Source organism: Caretta caretta, chromosome 5 (genome assembly GCF_965140235.1).
Source record: "Caretta caretta isolate rCarCar2 chromosome 5, rCarCar1.hap1, whole genome shotgun sequence".
In the NCBI taxonomy this organism is placed as follows: Eukaryota; Metazoa; Chordata; order Testudines; family Cheloniidae; genus Caretta; species Caretta caretta.
This window is the reverse complement of record NC_134210.1, coordinates 21,420,381-21,443,178: the sequence shown is the minus strand read 5'-3', so window position 1 is coordinate 21,443,178 and position 22,798 is coordinate 21,420,381. Positions and strand designations below refer to the sequence as shown.

At 42.8% G+C, this 22,798-nt stretch overlaps 1 protein-coding gene across 1 annotated transcript in view; it reads left to right on the top strand.

Annotated features, from left to right (window-relative positions):
* The window catches only part of ATP8B1 (ATPase phospholipid transporting 8B1), a 101,199-nt gene that overhangs the window by 13,076 nt on the left and 65,325 nt on the right, over window positions 1-22,798 (top strand). Inside the window, exons 2-4 of the mRNA XM_075128396.1 lie at window positions 6,609-6,807; window positions 12,152-12,249; window positions 16,270-16,383. Of these exons, the coding sequence (XP_074984497.1) occupies window positions 6,609-6,807; window positions 12,152-12,249; window positions 16,270-16,383 (411 nt within the window). The remainder of the gene's footprint in view (window positions 1-6,608; window positions 6,808-12,151; window positions 12,250-16,269; window positions 16,384-22,798) is intronic.

Genomic DNA, 22,798 nt, shown 5'->3' with positions numbered 1-22,798 from the left:
AACTATATTGGTGAACTTATTACATTTAGTAAAGAAAATAAATTTTTTGTGTTCTCAATGGTAGTTTAGTAACTTTAAGACTGCTCCCACTTTTTGTTCTTTTATTTTAAGACAAAAGTAGCTCATTGATTTGGTTCAAAGAAGCCCATTTAGGTTTTGAATTATAGGCCAGCTATGGTATATTGGCACAGAGAGATTCTATTAGCTTATTAGTCAGAGTTAAGCTAGCTTTTGAAAATTGATATAAAGCAAACATCTAATGTTTCAGCATTCAAGTGCAGTATGATGGGAGTAGGGTTACATTTTACAAATGTAGGCCCTGGAATAGAGAAAAAATAAAGTAAAGGTGATATGTCATCCATTTGGCCTTCAGATTGCCATGTTTTCTGACTGTCCACAAAGGGATGTGTGGCCAAAGCCCTTGATCTTTTTTGCTAAAATTCCTGGAGGAAAGAAGCATAAAATGAATTATATACAATAGTGATCCCCAAATCTTCGGTTTAGCAAATTGGGGAAAGTTCCGTGATGACACTTTAAAATGGCTCACTCCACAACACAGGAAAACTTCTATTCAGTTTTTGGTAGGGAGATCTATAGTTTTAAATAATCACAAATCTGAGGCAGTAATCAGTTCTCTCTCTAACTGAAGTTGTACTGAAAGAAATGATAGGTTTCAGAGTGGTAGCCATGTTAGTCTGTATCAGCGAACAGAACGAGGAGTACTGTGGCACCTTAGAGACTAACACGCCACACGATCCATTGTCTACAGCCAAGCTCTAAGATACAACCACAGTTTCTCCAACCCCTCAGACAGAGACAAACACCTACAAAATCTCTATCAAGCATTCTTATAACTACAATACCCACCTGCTGAAGTGAAGAAACAGATTGACAGAGCCAGAAGGGTACCGAGAAGTTACCTACTACAGGACAGGGCCAACAAAGAAAGTGACAGAACGCCACTAGCTGTCACCTTCAGCCCTCTCCAGTACAACATCAAGGATCTACAGCCTATCCTGAAGGACGATCCCTCACTCTCACAGATCTTGGGAGACAGGCCAGTCCTTGCTTACAGACAGCACCCCAACCTGAAGCAAAAACACTAACCCAGGAACCTATCCTTGCAACAAAACCCGTTGCCAACTCTGTCCACATATCTATTCAGGGGACACCATCATAGGGCCTAATCACATCAGCCACACTATCAGAGGCTCGTTCATGTGCCAGCAATGCCCCTCTGCCATGTACGTTGGCCAAACTGGACAGTTTCTACACAAAAGAATAAATGGACACAAATCGGACGTCAAGAATTATAACATTCGAAAACCAGTTGGAGAACACTTGAATCTCCCTGGTCTCTCAATTACAGACCTAAAAGCCGCAATATTACAACAACAAAACTTCAAAACCAGACTCCAAGAGACTGCTGAATTGGAATTAATTTGCAAACTGGACACCATTAAATTAGGCTTGAATAAAGACTGGGAGTAGATGGGTCATTACACAAAGTAAAACTATTTCCCCATGCTTACTCCCCCAACCCTGCTGTTATTCTCACCTTCTTGTCAACTGTTAGAAATGGGCCATCCTGATTATCACTACAAAAGGTTTTTTTTTTCCTCCTGCTGATAATAGCTCACCCTAATTGATCACTCTCGTTATAGTGTGTGTGTGTGTGTGTGTGTAGCAACACTTTTTTTCATATTCTCTGTCAGTGTGTCTATCTTATCTCTCTTCCTACTGTATTTTCCACTGCATGCATCCGATGAAGTGGGTTTTAGCCTACGAAAGCTTATGCTCAAATAAATGTGTTAATCTCTAAGGTGCCACAAGTACGCCTCGTTCTTTTTGTTGAAAGAAATGACTATCAGTTGCCCATTCTCCCTGACCTGGAGGGTAGAAGTAGTAATCTGACGTTACCTGTCTGTTTTCTCTGGCATCCTCCATCTACCAAGAGACAGCATATGTTTAAAGAGAGTTCTAAATTTGGTTTAAACACTGTTTATATTTACATGTCTTCCTTAGCAAATGTATACACGTAAGTTACGCATACATGGCCCTGATCCTGAAACCATAAGTATGCGGGTGGGATGTTACATTTAGAGTCCTATTGAAGATAGCGAGGATTGGTGAAGGCGCAACAGTCTGCTTGTATGATACCAGTTGCAGGATTAGGGCCCATATTTAAAGCAATGTTCTGTAATTAGGCTAGCATTGATAAGTCCAAAGTGTGCAAAATACTGAATAAAGAGTGGCTATTATAGATGGAAATAGATTCACAGACGATGAGCCCTGGAAAATCCATGCCCCGAGCAATGCAGTTATACCGACCAAACTCCCGGGGTAGACGGTGCTATGTTGACAGGAGGGCTTTGGCCATCGACATAGCTGTGGCCTCTCAGGGAGGTGGATTAACTATGCTGACAGGAGAAGCTCACTGCAGCACTGTAAGCAAGGCAAGCCCTAAGGCCAGAAGGGATCATCGTGATCATCTACTCTGACTTCCTGTAAACACAGGCTGTAGGATGGGGGCGGGCAAACTTTTTGGCCTGAAGACCTCATTGGGTTTCTGAAATTGTATGAAGGGCCGGTTAGCGGAGGCTATGCCTCCCCAACCAGCCAGGCATGGGCCAGCTACCACCCCCTGTTCCCAGACAGCCCCCCGGGGACTCCTGCCCCATCCACCCGCCCCACCCCCGCCGCTCCTGTCCCCTGACAGCCCCTGGAACCCCCACCCCTAACTAACCCCTGCCCCATCCAACCACCCCTTCTCCCTGACCGCTCCTGGACCCCTCGCCCCCAACTGCCCCCTCACCCCATTCAACCCCCCCTTCCTGACTGCCCCCCGGGACCCCTGCCCCCATTTAGCCACCCTGTTCCCAGCCCTCTGACTGCCCTGACCCCTATCCATGCCCCTGACCACACCCCTGAACTCCCCTGCCCTCTATCCAACCCCCACCCCTGCTCCCTGCCCCCTTACCGCTGCCTGGAACACCGGTGGCTGGCGGCGTGGCTGCACCAGGACGGGCAGCCGCGCAGCACAGAGCACCGGGTCAGGCTGGGCTCTGCAGCCCCGCCGCCAAGAGCATTGTGTTGCGTGGCTGCAGGGGAGGGGCCGGGGGCAAGCCTCCTGGGCCAGGAGCTCAGGGGCCGGCCAGAACGGTCCTGTGGGCCGGATGTGGTCCGTGGGCCATAGTTTGCCCACCTCTGCTATAGGACTTCCTTGAATTAATTCCTGTTTGAACTAGAGCATATCTGTTAGAAAAACTTCCAATCTTGATTTAAAATTGACCTGTGAAGGAGGATTTTCCACAAACCTTGACAAATTGTTCTAATAGTTAATTACGCTCACTTTAATAAAAAAAAAAAAAAAAAACCAACTTTATTTCTGGTTTGAATTTGTCTAGCTTCAACTTTTCCAGGATTACATCTTGTTATACCTTTGCTAGATTGAAGAGCCTTATATTATCGAATATTTATTCCTCATGTAGGAAAACTCATATAAACTATAATCAAGTCACATCTTAATCTTTTTTTTGTTAAAATGAATATGTTGACCTTAATCTTTCATCATGAGGCATGTTTAACTATCTTTCAAGCTTTCTAGAGACTTTTCTCTCTACCTTATGCATTATCAACATTTCTTGAATTCAGACATCAGAACTGGCCATAGTATTCCAATGCCAGTCACCAATGCCAAACACAGAGGTGATGTAACTTCCTTACTCCAACTTATTTCCTTGTTTATATATCTAAAGATTGCATTTACCCTTTTGGCCACAGTGTTGCTCTTGGAACTCATGTACAGCTAATTCTCCATCATGATACCCAAGTTCTTGGAGACTCACTGCTTCAGGATAATTCCCCCTCCTGTAAGTGTGGCCTTCATTCTTTGTTCCTACATGTGTGACTTAACATTTCGGCTGTATTGAAATACATATTGATTGCACCCAGCTCACCAAGTGATACAGATTGTTGTGTATCTGTGATGTGTCCTCTTTATTATTTACTACTTACCTAATCTGTGTCATCTGTAAACTTTATCATTGATTTTGGGGGGTTTTCTGGGTCATTGATAAAAATAATGTAGCATAGGGCCAAAAACCAATCCCTGTAGGACCCACTAGAAACATACCTGCTCAAAGATGGTTGCTGCTTACAATTACATTATGGGACCAATCAGTTTGCTGGCTTTTAACCCATTTAATAGGTGCCATGTTAATTTTGTATCATTCTAGTTTTTTAATCAAAATGTCATATGGTATCAAATCAAATGCCTTACAAACCACTAAGTATACTACATGAACGCAGTTATATTTAGCAGCCAATTAACCCCCTTTTAATCTTTAAGTCCTATATCAGTTGTTCCATTATTTTGCTAAGATGTGACTTGCTTGCTGACAGGCCTATAAGTATTCTGTTCCTCCCATTTACCTTTTAAAAATATTGGTATAACAGTAGCTTTCTTCTGGAACTTCCCCAGAGTTCCAAGACTTTTTGAAAATCAACATGAACAGTCAAGAGCTCCTTGGCCAGCTTGTGTGTGTGTGTTAACTCTTGGGTACAGATTATGCTGATCTTGATTTTTAAAATTTCTAACTTTAGGAGGTGCTGTTTAACATCCTCTTGAGTTGTTTTTGGAATAGAAAGTGTTTCATCATGACATAAGACTGCATCATCTGGCTTTTTCCTAAATACAAAAGAAAAATATGTATTGAACACCTTTTCCTCTTTCTGTATTTTTATTGACTGTTACCATTTCCATTCCATAGGCCAATATCATTATTAAGATTCTTTTTATTCCTAATATACTTAACTCTGCTGGCTGTAGATTTTGCCAAGTATCCTTTTGCTTCCCTTATCAATTTTCTGCAATTCCTAGTTTCTGATTTATATTCATTTCTGTCAACTTCCCCTTTCTTCTGTTTATGTGGTGGGGTTTTTTGCTGTTTGTTTTTAAATTGCTGCTTTTATTTCCTCTCTAAGCCACATTGTTTTTTTAACCAGTATGACCTTCCTTCTCAGGTGAGGCTTTCTGGGCATCCAGTAAAATATTGTACAGTTCCCAATTATCATTCATGTTTTTCTGTTCATATTCTTTCTCCCAAATGTCATGGCTCATAATTGTGAAATGCTTCATGGGTAGGTTTCCAAACTTGTCTACAGTGTGATTTGTAGTCTGTTAGCTGGGCAAATCTGGATAGGCAAACAGACTATTAAACATGTTTGTTTAAAATGGTTCCATTAGTCCTGTTTAGTTGCCAATGGGCACACAGAGTCTTTAACTTCTTAACCATGACTTGGAAGAATAGTGTTAAATTTATATTCCATGTTTTGAAGATGAAGTTTAACTCCAGATTGTATAATTCAATGAAGGCACTTCTGTACCATTTAAGTATATTTTTAAAACTTGTACTTTTTAAAAATGACCTAATGTTTTGAAATATGCATCTTGGGGGGCTTACTCCAAAAATAGAAAATGATCCTTCACAAGATGCCGAAAATACTCCAAAATTAACAATTTTTAGCTCTTTAAAAATACTTTGGTAGAAGAGACTGATGATTCCTCTTAGAAGTCTTGCTCATATCCAGGATTGTGAAAAGTCAGAGAAGGCCAGATCTTTGAACATTTTAAAAGGAATTGTTTCTCAAAAGCCATAATCTGCAAAAACTTTTCTTCTGAAAATAGAGACCACAAATCTGTGTTTATATTTTGACTCTTGGGAGTTGGAATTTAAAATTTTAAAGGGTCTTTCAGGAAGAGGTGAAGGCTAGCTATGCTTTTATCTTATGAGAGTATGTAGGTACAATAACGTGTTCAATGCTGAGGATTTTTTTAAACAGACTTGTGTATAGTATAAGCCTTCAATGTAAATAATTTATATTTGTAATCAACTCTAAGTACATTACTTTTATTACTTCATCAGAATACTACATTTTACAGTGCAATAATATGAATGTCTTTACTATGTTTTTTTTATTGCAATAGTCATGATGTCCAAATATCCTGTAGAAGTAGTTAAATACTTCACATTTGTTTTTTTACATGAAAAATAAAGGTTCATTTAATCTTATTGAAAGAAATTACTTGTGTGTGAGCTTCTCCCACTGCCCTCCTAATGGATGTAACTGGAATTGATTCAGTCCCTATACCAGTCACTGCTAATGAAGATTCTCTTCTAGCTCAAGTGGTAAGAGCCTGTGCTTCTGAACCAGAAGGATCTGAATTCTATCTGTAGTATCTCTCCTTTTTGAGAGGACATGGGCTCCAGTATAGTAACAGCTGTAAAGACCTATGTGGTCCTGAAGTTAGTAATACTATTGTAATACTTGCTAGAATTTATGGGTATATCAAGGAATTAGTATGTCAGTTACAATAATCATTACATTAGTCTGCTTAAAATTTCAGAAAGATAATCTAGAAGTGCTAAAGGTCTTGGATTAGAAATCCTGTTCCATGGCTCCAAACTATCTTTGAAATTGGAGGCTGAACTCAGTTGAAAGAGTTCTTAGCAGAGCTGCTTTCAATCCTGATTTTAAGAAGAGACAGATTAGAAGGTTTTCGATGCTTTTGTTATATTAACTGTCAATTGGTTGCCTTTATCAAGTGTTTGCAGACTGCTGGCAGAATGTATTCAGACAGGGATTCAGAGACAACCTTTGATGAGGACTCTCAGCCGAATGATGAGGTAATGCCCTACAGTGATGATGAAACAGAAGATGAATTGGAGAGTCCGTCTGCAGTTGAATTAGAGCAAAACCGAATCAACAGAGAGGCTGAGGAGAGCAGAGAACCAGTTAAGAAAGGTAATAGTATGAGAAATTGTATTGAACTAACTATTGAATATAAAGGTTCAGAGGATTGTTCAGTGTACCAGATATGCATAGATTGCTAAATTTGTTCAGTTTATTTTCAAATTTAAGAATATACTCAATACTTTCTCCCTGGGTAGATCTACATAGATTAATAGAAAATGCAGTTAACCAGTGGAAACTAGAAAGTTAATCCACATTCATCTACAAAATCAGATCCCACTACAGCTATTTGGGCCCAGTAAAGTGGCTTCACACTGTGATCTGAGGTCATCAAATATGAGCTTGATCAGATCCAGTCTATTTATTCAGAAAAGTTCACAAACTGATGGACTGTTACTCCTGAACCTTTCACATGATTTCAGATTTATTGCTAGCCTTCCACTAGTTTTTTTTTAGCAATTTTATTTAATTTTGTTTCTGGGTTAGTGGCAGATAGGTCAATTCCACAAACTGTTGTGGGTGATGCTGACATCAGGTGCTCTAAGGAGAGGGATTGTTCTTTGGATAGTACCTGACACATTTTGGGTGCCCTCACGGTTTGAAATAATAAATGTAATACACAGGTACCTGGAAGATTGACACAAAAATTGTCAAGATGAATGGCTAGAGTCTGTTTGTCTTTTACTGTTGGCTTTGACATCTGCCTCTAGAGAATAAACAGAAGCATTTAATACACGGATTAATTTTTTCACTAAGTAGGTTGCTTCTGAAACATTTCTACTCATTAAAGACTTAATTTACATGTAATGGAAGCAAAGAAAGCATGTAGATCTGGTGTTAATATCTACTAGTGCAAATGAGAGATGCACATGCTTTAAGTTTCAAGAGCTAAACAGTTTTCTAAATGACTTTTAACAAGTTGTCACTGCCAGCTGGAGACTTAAACTAAAAATAACAGTTCAAAAATATTTTTCATCTTGAAGTAGTCTTCTTGATGGATTTTATGCTTCTCTTCATGGCCTCTAGAGACTAAATCATGAATCAGCACTGTTGTCCCACTTTTGCTACTAGAATGTGTTCTAGCAGCAGTTTCTGATTCTGACATCTGAGTGTCAGGATATGGAAGGTATTTCTAGCAGCACTGGAAATTAGACATTGCTGGCTATCTTTAGTTTGTCATTCAGCAATGACATGGTCAGCAATGTTGGTATCTAATTCAAGCATTTAATAATTTAAACTTCAAAGCTAACGTAATTTCATGATCATAGAATCATAGAATATCAAGGCTGGAAGGGACCTCAGGAGGTCATCTAGTCCAACCCCCTACTCAAAGCAGGACCAATCCCCAACTAAATCATCCCAGCCAGGGCTTTGTCAAGCCTGATCTTAAAAACTTCTAAGGAAGGAGATTCCACCACCTCCCTAGGGTAACCCATTCCAGTGCTTCAGCATGCTCCTAGTGAAAAAGTTTTTCCTAATGTCCAACCTAAACCTCCCCCGCTGCAACTTGAGACCATTACTCCTTGTTCTGTCATCTGGTACCACTGAGAACAGTCTAGATCCATCCCCTTTGAAACCCCCTTTCAGGTTGTTGAAAGCAGCTATCAAATCCCTCCTCATTCTTCTCTTCTAAATAATCCCAGTTCCCTCAGCCTCTCCTCATAAATCATGTGCTCCAGTCCCCTAATCATTTTTGTTGCCCTCCGCTGGACTCTCCAATTTTTCTACATCCTTCTTGTAGTGTGGGGCCCCAAACTGGACACAGTACTCCAGATGAGGCCTCACCAATGCCAAATAGAGGGGAATAATCATGTCCCTCAATCTGCTGGCAATGCTCCTACTAATACAGCCCAAAATGCCGTCAGCCTTCTTGGTAACAAGGGCACACTGTTGACTCATATCCAGCTTCTCGTCCACTGTAACCCCTACGTCCTTTTCTGCAGAACTGCTGCCTAGCCACTCGGTCCCTAGTCTGTAACTGTGAGTGGGATTCTTCTGTCCTAAGTGCAGGACTCTGCACTTGTCCTTGTTGAACTTCATCAGATTTCTTTTGGCCCAATCCTCCAATTTGTATAGGTCCCTCTGTATCCTATCCCTACCCTCCAGCATATCTACCACTCCTCCAAGTTTAGTGTCATCTGCAAACTTGCTGAGGGTGCAATCCACACCATCCTCCAGATCGTTAATGAAGATATTGATCAAAACCGGCCCCAGGACCGACCCTTGGGGCACTCCGCTTGATACGATCTGCCAACTAGACATGGAGTCAATGAACACTACCCACTGAGCCCAATGATCTAGCCAGCTTTCTATCCACCTTATAGTTCATTCATCCAGCCCATACTTCTTTAACTTGCTGGCAAGAATACTGTGGGAGACTGTATCAAAAGCTTTACTAAAGTTAAGGAATAACATGTCCACTGCTTTCCCCTCATCTACAGAGCCAGTTATCTCATCATAGAAGGCAATTAGGTTAGTCAGGCATTACTTGCCCTTGGTGAATCCATGCTGACTGTTCCTGATCACTTTCCTCTCCTCTCCTCTTAGTGCTTCAGAATTGATTCCTTGAGGACCTGCTCCATGATCAATGGGGGAAGTTCATACTTCTTCCTTTTGGCTGCAGATGTTTCAGTCTGGTTGCAGATTCAACAAGGCGAAAGTGCATTTGTTTACATGAGAGCGATATTTACGGCCATGTTGGCTAGACTTTCTATGCTCATCTTCGTTTCCTTTGCTCTGGTTAATAAAGTCAACTCTCTCTGCTTAATTTGCAGAATCTGTGGAATGTACCAAACTAGGTTAGTCTAGAGGTTATCTGTTGTCAGGTAGTGCTACAGAAATCTCATCCTTGTTGCTTTTTCTCAATAGAGAGGATTTTCATTTAGTTTTCTTAGAAGTTGAATCCTTAATTAACAGCTTTTCTTTTCCTCAATGAAGAGTGTAAAATAAGAACCCTTCCAAGTAGTCTGAATAATAAGTCTTTCCCCTCAACCAGTTTTCACTCACTTATTACTTAATTCAGAATTCTCCTCATTGTCCAGTCACCCGTAGTCCTCCTTCATAAGCATCAGTCAAGGTTACCACTAGAGTCAACACTTGTCAGTGGACCTTCTTATGACAAGTGCGTTCATAAACACATATTGCTGTTCAGGACAGCACTTTAATCATGTGAGGGGACAAGCCTGTCGTAATCAGGTCTGCTTGCACTTTTTTTTTTTTTTTTTTTTTTTTTGCAACTGGTTTGGCTGATCAGTAATACAATCTATTTTAGAACCTCAGTTTTCTTACAGTAGGGTTTATTGTGATCATGTAGTCCGACCTCCTGTGTAATACAGGCCACGAAACTGCCCCAAAGTAATTCCTAGAGCAGATCTCTTAGAAAAAACATCCAATCTTTTGCTGAATGGCCAAAACATAAGGTGCCCATTTATTGCTGGTGCTCTTGTTATAATTCTGTCTCGACAGTAGTTTGAGAAAAAAGGATTAAGAGAACGGACTGGAAGCTAGTATATCTATTCTGCAATTATTGCCAATCTTTTCTCTATTTGAAACAGGTCAGTCAGGTTGCACTTGGCTGACTATTGACTAGGAAGCTGCTTTAAAAAAGCATATATTTCCCCACCCTGTGGGGCAGACCTGCAGGAGTTCCCTGATAGTGTGGGACAGGGTTCAGTTAGGTTACTGTACCATGCCTCTGCTTGTGGGATTCCCAGAGCTACTGGGTATAGTTCAGCACCCTTGTTGCTCCACACTCACGCACGTATAGCATGAAGAATAATCCGAGCAAGAAGGATTGTTGATCAGAGATGCCATTATCTTGTCTGTGGGACTGTGTGTAGAGGGAGACTGATGCAGGTGCAGAATCTAGAAAAATGGTCTAATACTGGCTTGGCCTCACTCACACTGGGCAGGCAAATTGTATGTTTGAAAATCAGTTTAAAACCTGTTAGACAAGTTGAGCAAAGTTTAGGCAGGGCCTAAATGACTGGATTTTTCGGTGCCGGGAGCAAGGTAGGTAGTGGTACCAACAATATGGGCCTGAGGGCAGGAGTGGAAACTGGAGGATAGTGGAGGAAAAGGGTTAGACAGTGAATAGAGAGAACATGAAGGCCTAGAATATACTGAGTGTGTGAGAACTGGACTGAACATATAAGGGGTGGAGTGAGGCAGTTGAGCAAGGGGAAGGGACAAAATGACACAATGGGGCAAGGAGTGGACTGGTTAGACTGCAAAGGCAGCACGGAGGGAAGCTAAGGAACCATCTGTATGAGGTACTTGTAGTGCATGTAACCCAGACAATCCCCTTCTCACAGGAACTGCTTGACCAGTTCTAAATTCACATCTCCATGCCAGAGACAAGGTGGGTGAGGTAGTATTTTATTGGACTAACTTCTTTTGGTGAAAGAGACAAGCTTTTGAGCTACACAGAGCTCTTCTTCAGGTCTGGGCATCTCAGGCATACCAGAGTGTCCAGGCCTAAAAAAATGTGGATTGCAAAACCCTGGCATAGCATAATGCCACTCTGGGATGTAAAAGGCTCCTTGGACTTTTTTTTTTCTTTTTGACACAGAGTTTCTGCTGGACACAAAGCAACTCAATAGCAGGAAAAATATTTCTTCATTGTTGAACCTGCACTTTATTGCTGTAAAACTCTTGGTTGTTATGTTAGCAATTCCGCAAAAGTTAGAACTAGCTGAAAGTCAGAGACTTAAAGATGAACTGTATAGGATTTTTAATGAAACTGGGATTGGGCCCTTCTCTAAGATCTAGATAGGTGGTCAGAAAGGGGTGGACATTTAAATTCTGCTTGTTTTTTATCTTAGAAATATTGGGGATGTCAAGTCTGGCTTTGCTTAGTATTGTTGGAGGATTTCTTAGGAGGTCCCAGAGGTGCATTGTGAGCTTTTTCACATTAATTAAAAGGGCAAGATCGCTCAGTCTCTGAGACACCCTCTTTTTGTTCTTTAGGCATTGGAGTTAGATGGGTGTAACAAAAGCAAAACAAAATAGTCTGATTAAAAATCTTTTCCCTCGGTTGTTTAGTTTCCAACATCTTGTAACATAATGTCCCTAATTTTCTGCTTATCACACGTTTTTTCTCCCAGAGTAGGTTAGATTTCAGTTGCTTATATAGACAAACAAACAGAATGCTTTTTTACAAAATCCTTTGAGGACTTCTTTACCAACAATACAGAAAAGAAAAAGGGTTCAGAGGCCCAACTTGATTTTTTCCATTGCATGTTGTCTTAAAAGATACCGAGGGGGTAAACCTTAAATTTGTAGACTTGTTTCCCCATCGTTGGAGCAGTCAAGTATTATGATTCATTTTGACGTGCGTGACACTCCTTTTTTTTTTTTTTTTTTTTTTTTTTTTTCTTTTTTCTTCCCCTCCCAGATTGTAGCTGGCAAGTTAAGGCAAATGATCGAAACTTCCACGAACAACCCCAGTTTAAGAAAACAACATTTCTATGCTTCAAGAAAAGCAAATATGCCGTAAGCCGTCCTCCTTTATATATGATGACTGGTGTAGTTTTCTTGTCAGGAGGAACACTTGTTAGTTCATGATTAAAACGTTCCAATAATTAAACAGTGTACATGTACTAGTATGCCTCTCCAATCTACAAAGGTGGGTAAGTACCATGAACGGATTAACTGAGGCACAGAATGATTTGACTAAGGGCTTGTCCACATGGTGATTTGGTGTGTGGCAACTCAGACTTTTTGAATCTACATCAAAGTTCATGATGGACCTTTTAGTATACCATAGCGGGGTCCATCCTGTCAGTTCGTGCATGGCTAGATGTGTGCTATAGTCTGGCTTGCCATGCACTAAGTTGCTGTACACACTTGTGAGTCAAAAGCCGTTTAGAACCCAGACTTCCTGAATCCCAGAGCTGCATCCTATTCACTGGACTATGGCTTTCACTAACATTTGAATCAAATAATGTTTAAGTATTTTATTTTCAGTACTTTACTAAGGGCAGCCTTTAGGCAGACAGCATCCTGGTCAAGCCAGAATTTGGTGCATCTTCAAAATAAATGATTATCTATTTCCAAATGCTTAAGTACAATGGAGTCGTCTTGTTGTTCATAGAATATCAGGGTTGGAAGGGACCTCAGGAGGTCATCTAGTCCAACCCCCTGCTCAAAGCAGGACCAATCCCCAATTTTTGCCCCAGATCCCTAAACGGCCCCCTCAGGGATTGACCTCGCAACCCTGGGTTTAGCAGGCCAATGCTCAAACCACTGAGCTATCCCTCCCCCCTGTTGGCTTAGGTAACCCCCCTCTAAATCAAACCATGTTATGGATCTTCATAAATGATCTGGAAGATGGTGTGGATTGCACTCTCAGCAAATTTGCGGATGATACTAAACTAGGAGGAGTGATAGATACGCTGGAGGGGAGGGATAGGATACAGAAGGACCTAGACAAATTGGAGGATTGGGCCAAAAGAAATCTGATGAGGTTCAATAAGGATAAGTGCAGGGTCCTGCACTTAGGACGGAAGAACCCAATGCACAGCTACAGACTAGGGACCGAATGGCTAGGCAGCAGTTCTGCGGAAAAGGACCTAGGGGTGACAGTGGACGAGAAGCTGGATATGAGTCAGCAGTGTGCCCTTGTTGCCAAGAAGGCCAATGGCATTTTGGGATGTATAAGTAGGGGCATAGCGAGCAGATCGAGGGACGTGATCGTTCCCTCTATTCGACATTGGTGAGGCCTCATCTGGAGTACTGTGTCCAGTTTTGGGCCCCACACTACAAGAAGGATGTGGATAAATTGGAGAGAGTCCAGCGAAGGGCAACAAAAATGATTAGGGGTCTGGAACACATGAGTTATGAGGAGAGGCTGAGGGAGCTGGGATTGTTTAGCCTGCAGAAGAGAAGAATGAGGGGGGATTTGATAGCTGCTTTCAACTACCTGAAAGGGGGTTCCAAAGAGGATGGCTCTAGACTGTTCTCAATGGTATCAGATGACAGAACGAGGAGTAATGGTCTCAAGCTGCAGTGGGGGAGGTTTAGATTGGATATTAGGAAAAACTTTTTCACTAAGAGGGTGGTGAAACACTGGAATGCGTTACCTAGGGAGGTGGTAGAATCTCCTTCCTTAGAGGTTTTTAAGGTCAGGCTTGACAAAGCCCTGGCTGGGATGATTTAACTGGGAATTGGTCCTGCTTCAAGCAGGGGGTTGGACTAGATGACCTTCTGGGGTCCCTTCCAACCCTTATATTCTATGATTCTATGATGTATTAATAACTTTCTTAAATTATGTTTAAAACATTTTTAAAAACAGTAGGATTATTTTAAAATAAACAGTAAAGTAGTTGTGCTTGTGTGCCGTTCCGGTCTTAAATGACCACTAGTGATATCATGGAATTTCACATTGGCCTACCTGGATTACTTTCAGGGCAATAACTTGTTTATTTTACAAATAAAATGTTTTTTCTAATTGCCACCCCTGCAAGCTCTGCCAGTATCTGAAAGTCAGTTTGGGTTATTTCTGTCTTATGCATGAACATCAGTAATAAAGATTCTGCAACTGGAACCTTTCTTACCTATTCTACAAAAACAACGAGGAGTCCGGTGGCACATTAAAGACTAACAGATTTATTTGTGCATAAGCTTTTGTGGGTTAAAAAACACACTTGTTCAGATGCATGGAGTGAAAATTACAGATACAGGCATAAATATATATTGGCACATGAAGAGAAGGGCGTTACCTTACAAGTGGAGAAACAATGCTGAAGGCCAATTCAGTCAGAGTGGATGTGGTCCACTCCCGATAATTGATGAGGAGGTGTCAATATCAAAAGAGGGAACATTGCTTTTGTAGTGAGCCAGCCACTTCCAGTCCCTATTCAAGCCCAAATTGATGGTGTTAAGTTTTCAAATGAATTGTAGGTCTGCAGTTTCTCTTTGAATATGTTTTTGAAGGTTTTTTGTTGAAGAATGGCTACTTTTAAATCTGTTGAATGCCCAGGGAGATTGAAATGTTCTCCTACTGGCTTTTGTATGTTACCATTCCTGATGTCTGATTTGTGTCCATTTATCCTTTTATGTAGAGACTGTCCAGTTTGGCCAATGTACGCGGCCGAGGGGCATTGCTGGCACATGGCATATATCACATTAGTAGATGTGCAGGTGAAGGAGCCCCTGATGGGTCCCAACCACACCAGCCACACCATCTAGGGCTCATTCACCTGCACATCTACTAATGTGATATATCCCATCATGTGCCACGTAAAAGGCAGTCAGCTGTAAAAGCAGTCAGCTGTAATTTGAATACCCAGAAGACAGATGTGTTGAGTAAAAGGTGCCATTCTTCATTATCACTCTTTTGATCATAACATAGTAGAGTCTAGTTAATCATTTTAGTTACATTTCAAGTTAAAGATGAGTATTTGTTACAAGTGTTGGGTTTGTAATCAGTACAGTTCCCTATTCTCGGAACATGGGTAATATTGACATTGGCAGTACAAGCTTCCCCATCCTGCTTTGCGCTATGTAACTCAGTCCTGCTCAGAAGGGACAGTCTTTGTGGCTGAGTAAGTAATTCAGAGTCAGTTTCCATTCAGCTGTAGCTTCTCAGGCCAGGTCTAAACTATAAATTTTTGCCGACACAGCTACATTGATCAAGGTTTTGAAGCGATGTGATTCCTGACCCGATATACCTGTGCTAGTAAAAGCCCTAGTGTAGATGCTGTTATAGTGGGCGAAACTGTGCTTTATATATTAGGATTGATGTAGATTTCTTCGCAGGAGGAACATTATGTTTACGCTTGGAACACTTTATCAAAACTGCTTTTATAATTTTTTGGAGGGGGAGGATGGGGCTGGGATTGGAACAAACTATATTGGCAAACATGTAATTTTATTGCATTAACATTAGGAAAGCTTTGTTGTTCTAGGTATTCCAGTATAAAAACCTGTGCTTTTACTAGTACAGCTGGCACATTTTTCACGTGTACATCTGGCCTCAGTTAAAAGTACCGACAAGGATATCCATTGTTCTTGTGGTCATGGAAAGAGACCAAATAATCTAGACTTGCTAGATCCTAGTAGGATATCTATCTGGTTCTAGTCCTTTCCTGCTCTTCTTTTAGGATTGTAATTAGACCATTGCACAGTCATCAGACAGGAATGACTTTTCAGTTATCACTACTGACCTGGGTTCAGTTTGAAGGAGTTGCCTTGAGATAAAAACTCAGTATCCTATTTCCAATCCCTTGATTTTACATATTGCTCCAGATAATCCTTTTAAGGCATTGTCAGTTGAAGGCTAAAGCAACAAAAGGCAGCTTAGAAATAACACTAAAGCCAACAGTCCTTTTGGTTGACTTGACTAGTGATCCTTGTTAAACTGGTTTGCATGATACACTTAACTTGCACGGCCATTTGTAGAGAGGGATACCATAAAGTAAAACATTTTACATGAAATGCAAATTGGATTGGAAAAGTATGCATGATATATTGCGATTTAGAATGACTTGTTTTAAATTTTTTTCTCAACAGGGGAATGCAATTAAGACCTACAAATACAATGCAATTACCTTTTTACCATTGAATTTGCTAGAACAATTTAAAAGAGTGGCCAACTTCTATTTCCTGGTTCTTCTTATTTTACAGGTAAAAATTGATTACATAATACAGACAATTATGATAAAGATAATATAAGTTCAGTTACTCAGTAATGCAGCTGAATATGACTGCTTTTTGTGACGTTGCTATCATGAAACTAAAGTGGACTTCATAAACAACTCCAGACTAATGGCTTTTAAAATTCACGAACTTTTAATACGAACTTGGAGCAATGCACTTTATTTGCATGTTAATCATTTTAGCTTGATATTTAGATTTCTGCCTTGTGTACCCTGCTTAGAATACAACTAGTTACTTAGACTGTAAGCAATTTGGGGTATGGACCATCCTTTTTGTTTTAAGTTTGTACAGTACCTAGCACAATGTGGTTCTAGTCCATGACTGGAGCTCATAGGTTATGTCTTCACTGCCAGGGGAAAAAAAAAAAGTGTATTCTTAATTCATATAGCTAACTCGGGTTAAAATAGTTGTGAAGGCATGGCAACATAAAGCCAGTGTTCACTCCCAGGATCCCATATAGACTATATCGAACTGCTAATACAGGTTAAGAGTTGCCATGCCTTCACTTCTGTTTTAATCTGAATTAGCTAACCTGATTTAAGAACACACCTTTTAAAGAGCTTAATATGCTCAAATCAGGGAATTGCATAACTTATGTTCATCATTGAGTGATGGTCCCTATTGTAGTCCACTGAGGGTTTATGCATGTGCACAGGGTGTCCAGAGCCAGAGAATTTTGGTTGGTCCACTCATGAGCCCTGACTCACCTCGTGGTTTTGTCTGAGGTGACAAAGGGCAGGACAGATGGACTGTGTCTCCAGTTCCTTTTCGTCGCCGCATAGTCTGGATCGGAACGATCAGTGTCTACTTGCGAGTGACACACTTTCACAAACAAAGTTGCATATAGTCAGTGTTTTAAAGTTTTACTGTTTTTATTGCTTTTAGATAGTCTGTGGTAGTTTTAGAGTAGAATAGGTTGTTTGGAGAGCTTATTTTTTCTCCATACTCCTCCCCCCATACCCGTGCACGGGTAATGGACTTTGTTGAAGACCCCATCCAGATGCAATATCTGCCAGTCCTTCTTCACCCATACCCTAGAAGGTCGGGCTCCCTGTCTACAGAGCAACTCATGGAAGTTGCCATGAGGCCTCATTCGGATCCAGGCTGGGGAACTCCCGACCTCGTACATCTGCCTGAGACAGCCAGGAGTGCCCCTCCGGCTATAGACCCCAAGTCTGGCACCAGCAGTAACACTGCTATGGATCCTGTGCCGGGGGCAGTTGAGAGGCAAAGGAGCATAGCCATAAGCATGGTGGTAAGACTTCCTCTAAGACCAAGAATGGGGACATTCCATCTACTAGCTCCCATCATAGAGAGGGAACACGTGCCAAGCCTCATAAACCATGAGAAAAGGCCTCACAAGAGGATGGAGCTGCTGGTACCAGGGGCAGAACTGCCGACACCAACAGCATCCATGCCCCCATAAGACAAGAGACTTTTCCATAATGGGGAAGTCCACCGCTCCGATGCCAGTACCAAGTACGGAGAAGGTGCCCTTCACTTTTGGGAGATTAGGGAGAGTGCCAGAACCCCAGGATGTGTTTGCTCTGGGGGATCCAACATCCCCACACCTGTCCACACCCTCCACCTCTAGTGATATTGTGTCTCCCCTTCAGGATATGCTGCATTTGGCACACCACACAAGTCCCATTCTGGCGATCTACATACTTCCCCTGTTGCCAACAGTATCGCTTATGGAAAACGTCTCCTAATTCTTATCTTCAGATGAGTCGGATAATGGGCAGGGTCAGTCCATACCATACCACCATGAGGACTAATACAGGAAGCCATCTATACCATGGCAGTATCTTCCGCTGCAGCCGCCACAGAGCCATTGGTTTCCCACACCGTGGGGTCCACCACAACACCCACTGGATCCATCATGCTGGCCCAGTTGGGAACCTTAGCCCCTTTACCCTCTTTAAGAGCCAAATAGTCAGCAAGGGAGACTTCACCAATTTTCCCATTTCATGCACCTTCCAGCAGATACTCGACACTGGTGATGGAGGAAGAGTCACTCAGCCCAGTTCTGATAGTACCGATGGACAGGAAAGATTTCTGTCTTCCTCTCTGGATGTGGCAGTGGTTTGAGCATCCCCTTCACCCCCAGATAACTTCCACCAGTTTCAGGATCTCCTATGGAGGATGGCAGGGGAGCTTTACATCCCTCTGGAGAAGGTGTAGGATACCCAATGTCAGCTCTTGGACATCCTTCACTCGTCGGCATCAGATCTGCACCACCTGGTGCTCTGCCCAATCTCCCAAGAGTTAAGGGCACCCTCTCTGTACTGGCACTGGAGCAGTGGACTTCTCCACAGTGGAAAGGTCTCGTCTTATGGGCACTTTTCTTCCCGAAGGGTAGAGTTGCATTGCCTATCAATGAAGCTATACTTGAGCCAGCTGGGACATTTTAGCACATTCTGACCAGGTGTACACCTACCCCCAAAGGGAACTGAGAAGCATTATGTGCCTGCTAAAGGGCCTGAGTTTCTGTTCTCACCCTCCCATCTCCCAATTCTCATGGTCCAGGTGGTAACGAAGCATTCCAGGCAACATCTCCCACGCTTCAGTCTGTCCGATAAGGTGGGAAAGAGATTGGACCTGTTGGGCCAGAAGGTCTTTTTGTCAGAGGGCCTTCAGTTCAGGAACTACTAGGTATTGCTCACCAAGTACGATTTCCTGAACTACGTGTAAACTGGATGAATTTGCTGAAAAGATACCACAGCAAGACTGGGCCTCTTTTAAGGCTATCCTAGAAGAATGTAAACTGGTGGCAAGGACAACTCTTCAGTTAGCAATGAATGCAGCAGATATCTACTCGAGGCCCATGGTCACAGGTATAGTTATGTGCAAGGAATTGTGGCTCTGCTCCTCTGGTTTCCCCAGGGAGGTACAAAATGCCATCAAAGACCTCCTTTTCAATGAATCCCATCTTTTTAACCAAAAAACCAATGATTCCCTGCACACTCTCAAGGATTCCAGAGCTACTCTGCGTTCCTTGGGCAACTACGCATCTGCACCAAAGCATCAATTCCACTGCCCACCTGCCCCTACACAATGTTACAGGACCACCCAGTTCTTTCTCCAGAGACCCTATGAACCACTGAGAAAATGTTAGAAAACTCACAGATTGTGCCCTCTGGGACCACCTTCACAGTCTTTCACCTTCCAGAGGCAATCATCAGAGAAGAATGATTTCTGAAGACCACTAGAGAGCTGCCGACCACATTGCCTGATGCTTTTCAAATCCCTGTCACTGCTTTCATGGGTCATCTAGCGCTTCTTTTTTACACATTGGAGTGCAATAACAATGGACAGATGGGTGCTAAGTGTCCTCTAACATGGCTATGTGATTGAGTTCATTGTGCTACCTCATCCACAGCCTCCCCGCCTCTGATCCCTCCTTATGACAGCATCCTCACCCAAAAGGTGCACTCCTTACTACAGAGAGCAGCAACAGCATGTGTCTCTACTGAATATCAAGGAACGGGCTTCTATTCCACTTACTTCCTGATACCAAAGAAAAAGGGTGGGTCAGGCCTATCCTGGACCTTCATCTCCTCAATCAGTTCATCTGAAAGCCAAAGTTTTGTATGGTCACACTAGCAGCGATCATCCCCTCATTGGAAAAAGGCATGTAATTTACAGCTCTCAATATGCAGGAAGCCTACTTACATGTAGACATTCATCCATCCCACAGATGGTTTCTGAGGTTTATGGTCCACTCACAACATTTCCAATACAGAGTTCTTCCGTTTGGACTCTCCACAGCTCCCAGAGTTTTCACCAAGGTTTTCTCCATGGTAGCAGCCCACATCAGCTATTAAGAGCTCCTAGAATGCCAGTATCTCGATGACTGGCTCCTGGCAGCACAGTCCAGATGAGAAGCTCAGGCCTCAGCCTCTGTTGTTGGGCCTTCCTTCTTCCCTGAGGGTCAGTATCCATATCGAAAAGTCAACTTGAAACCCTACACAATGCCTAGACTTCATAGGGGCCACCATCAACTCAGTTATGGCTCGAGCCTACCTACCACGTGACAGGTGCCAAACTCTGCAAGAGCTCATAACTCATGTAGTCAACAATCCTTCAGTCACAGCCAGGACTTGCCTCTCCATCCGGGGTCACGTGGTCTTGTGCACATACATCGCCGCCTTTGCTCAACTTTACTGGCTGCCTCCAGATGTGGCTCCAGAAAGTTTACTTGCCTGCTCATCGCACCATGGATCTCAGGCAAACAGTTTCCCCCAAGGTAATCTCCTCCCTCCACTAATGGAGGGAACCATGTCAGGTCTGCATAGGGGTTTCTTTCCTACCCCCATTCCTGGACAGGATGATTATCAATGATACCTCCCTTCTAGGCTGGGGAATACATATGGCACACAGGGAACATGGACCTCTTGGGTTTCCAGAATTCACATCAACATTCTGGAGTTCTAAGCTGTAACAAAGGCATGCCAGGCCTTTCTCCCGCTCATCTGTTCCCATCATATTTTCATGATGTCTGACAATACCATGACACTGTGCTACATCAACAAATGGATGCGCCAGGTTGGTGGCTCTGTGCTTAGAAGCAGTCACCGTTTGGAACTGGTGCACAGATCACCTTATCTGGAGCCTATCTACCAGGGCACTGAATGTGATTGCGAACTTGCTCAGCAGACAGTTTGTGGTTGACCACGAGTGGGAACTTCATGACACCGTACCATGGGACAGCTTCAACAAATGGGGAACTCTGACCAGAGACCTTTTCATGTCCTCAATGAACAGAAAACACTGTGCATCTTGCTCCAGAGGGGGTCTGGGACATCACTCTTCAGGCGATGCCCTCTTCCTCCCCTGATCAGACCAATTCAATTATGCCTTCTCTCCTTTCCCGCTCTTATCACAGATGCTTCACAAGATCAGACAGGACAAAGTGACAGTCATCCTGATGGCCTTTTACTAGCCAAGACAGTTTTGTTTTCCCAGCCTTCATATGTCTGCCCATCCCCCAGTTTTCCTCCCTGCTGTCCCTGATCTCCTGATGCAGCACAATGGCCGCATCAGCCATCCTAATTCAAATTCAAAGGTGCTCCATCTCAAAGCCTGGTCTTTGGATAGGCATTTTCTCTAGAGTGGCCATGTTCACCAGACGTGCAAAACATCCTTTCTAGCAGCAGGAAGGACGCCATGAAACGTGGTTACTGAGCCAAGTGGACACGGTTTGCTTCCTGGATGGAACACAAAGGACTTTCCCAGAAGCAGGGGGGATTCCCCTCCTCCTTGACTACCTACTGTCCTTGAAGGCATTGTGTCTTGCCCACAGCTTCCTCAAAGTCCACCAAGCAGCAATTAGCACCCCCTCCCCATGCTGTGGAATGACCTTCCATCTTTACCTACCTGTTTACTGTTCGGTTTTTGGAAGGGCCTCATTAGAACCTTCCTACCTGTACAACCCATCGCTCCTCAATGGGATCTTAACTTGGTCCTATCTGTGCTAGTGAAACTACCCTTTAAACTGCTGTGATAGTGTTCAATGTCCCTTCTTTCCATGAAATGTGCCTTCCTGGTTAGTGTCACATCAGTGAGGGTTGGTGAATTTGGCCCCATGATACCGGGCCCTCCTTTCATGACTTTCCATAAAGATAAAGTATCCCTGTGTCTGCATCTCAAATTTTTGCCAAAGGTCATCCCCCAATTTCACGTTAATCAATCCATTCACTTACTTGTTTTCTTCATGAAGCTACAAGCCTTGGAAGAGGAACAGCGACTCTGCTCCCTCGATGTCCATTGGGCATTGGCCTTCTACCTGAAAAGGATGAAACCGATCAGGAAATCCCCCAGCTGTTTGTTGCAATAGCTGAAAGAGTTAAGGGGCAGGCAATCTTCACACAACGAATCTCTAAGTGGATTTTGAGCTGCATTACACTCTCCTATCAATTATCTGGCCTCCAGCCACCCTCAAGGGTGTGGGCCCCTTCAACGAGAACCCAGGCCTCCCTCCATGATGTGTTGCTTCGGTATATCTGTAAAGTGGCCAGGTGGAGTTCAGTTCTCACCTTTGCTGAGCATTATGCCTTAATGCAGGACCCAGTGATGGATGCCTTCTCTGTTGCAGCTGTCCTCCACTCATCTATCCCATCTGCATCCTTGTACCCTCCTCCAATTTAGGGACTGCTCGCTAGTCACCCTCAGTGGAATACAATAGGGATCATCACTTGAAGAAGAGGAGGAGGTTACTTACCTGTAACTGGAGGTTCTTTGAGATGTGTGGTCCCTATCTGTATTCTGCTCCCCACCCTCCTTCCCTTCTGCTGCAGATCTGTTGATTTGCAGTGGAGAAGGAACTGGAGACACAGTTGGTCCACCCCGCCCTTTATCACCTTGGACAAAGCTGTGAAGT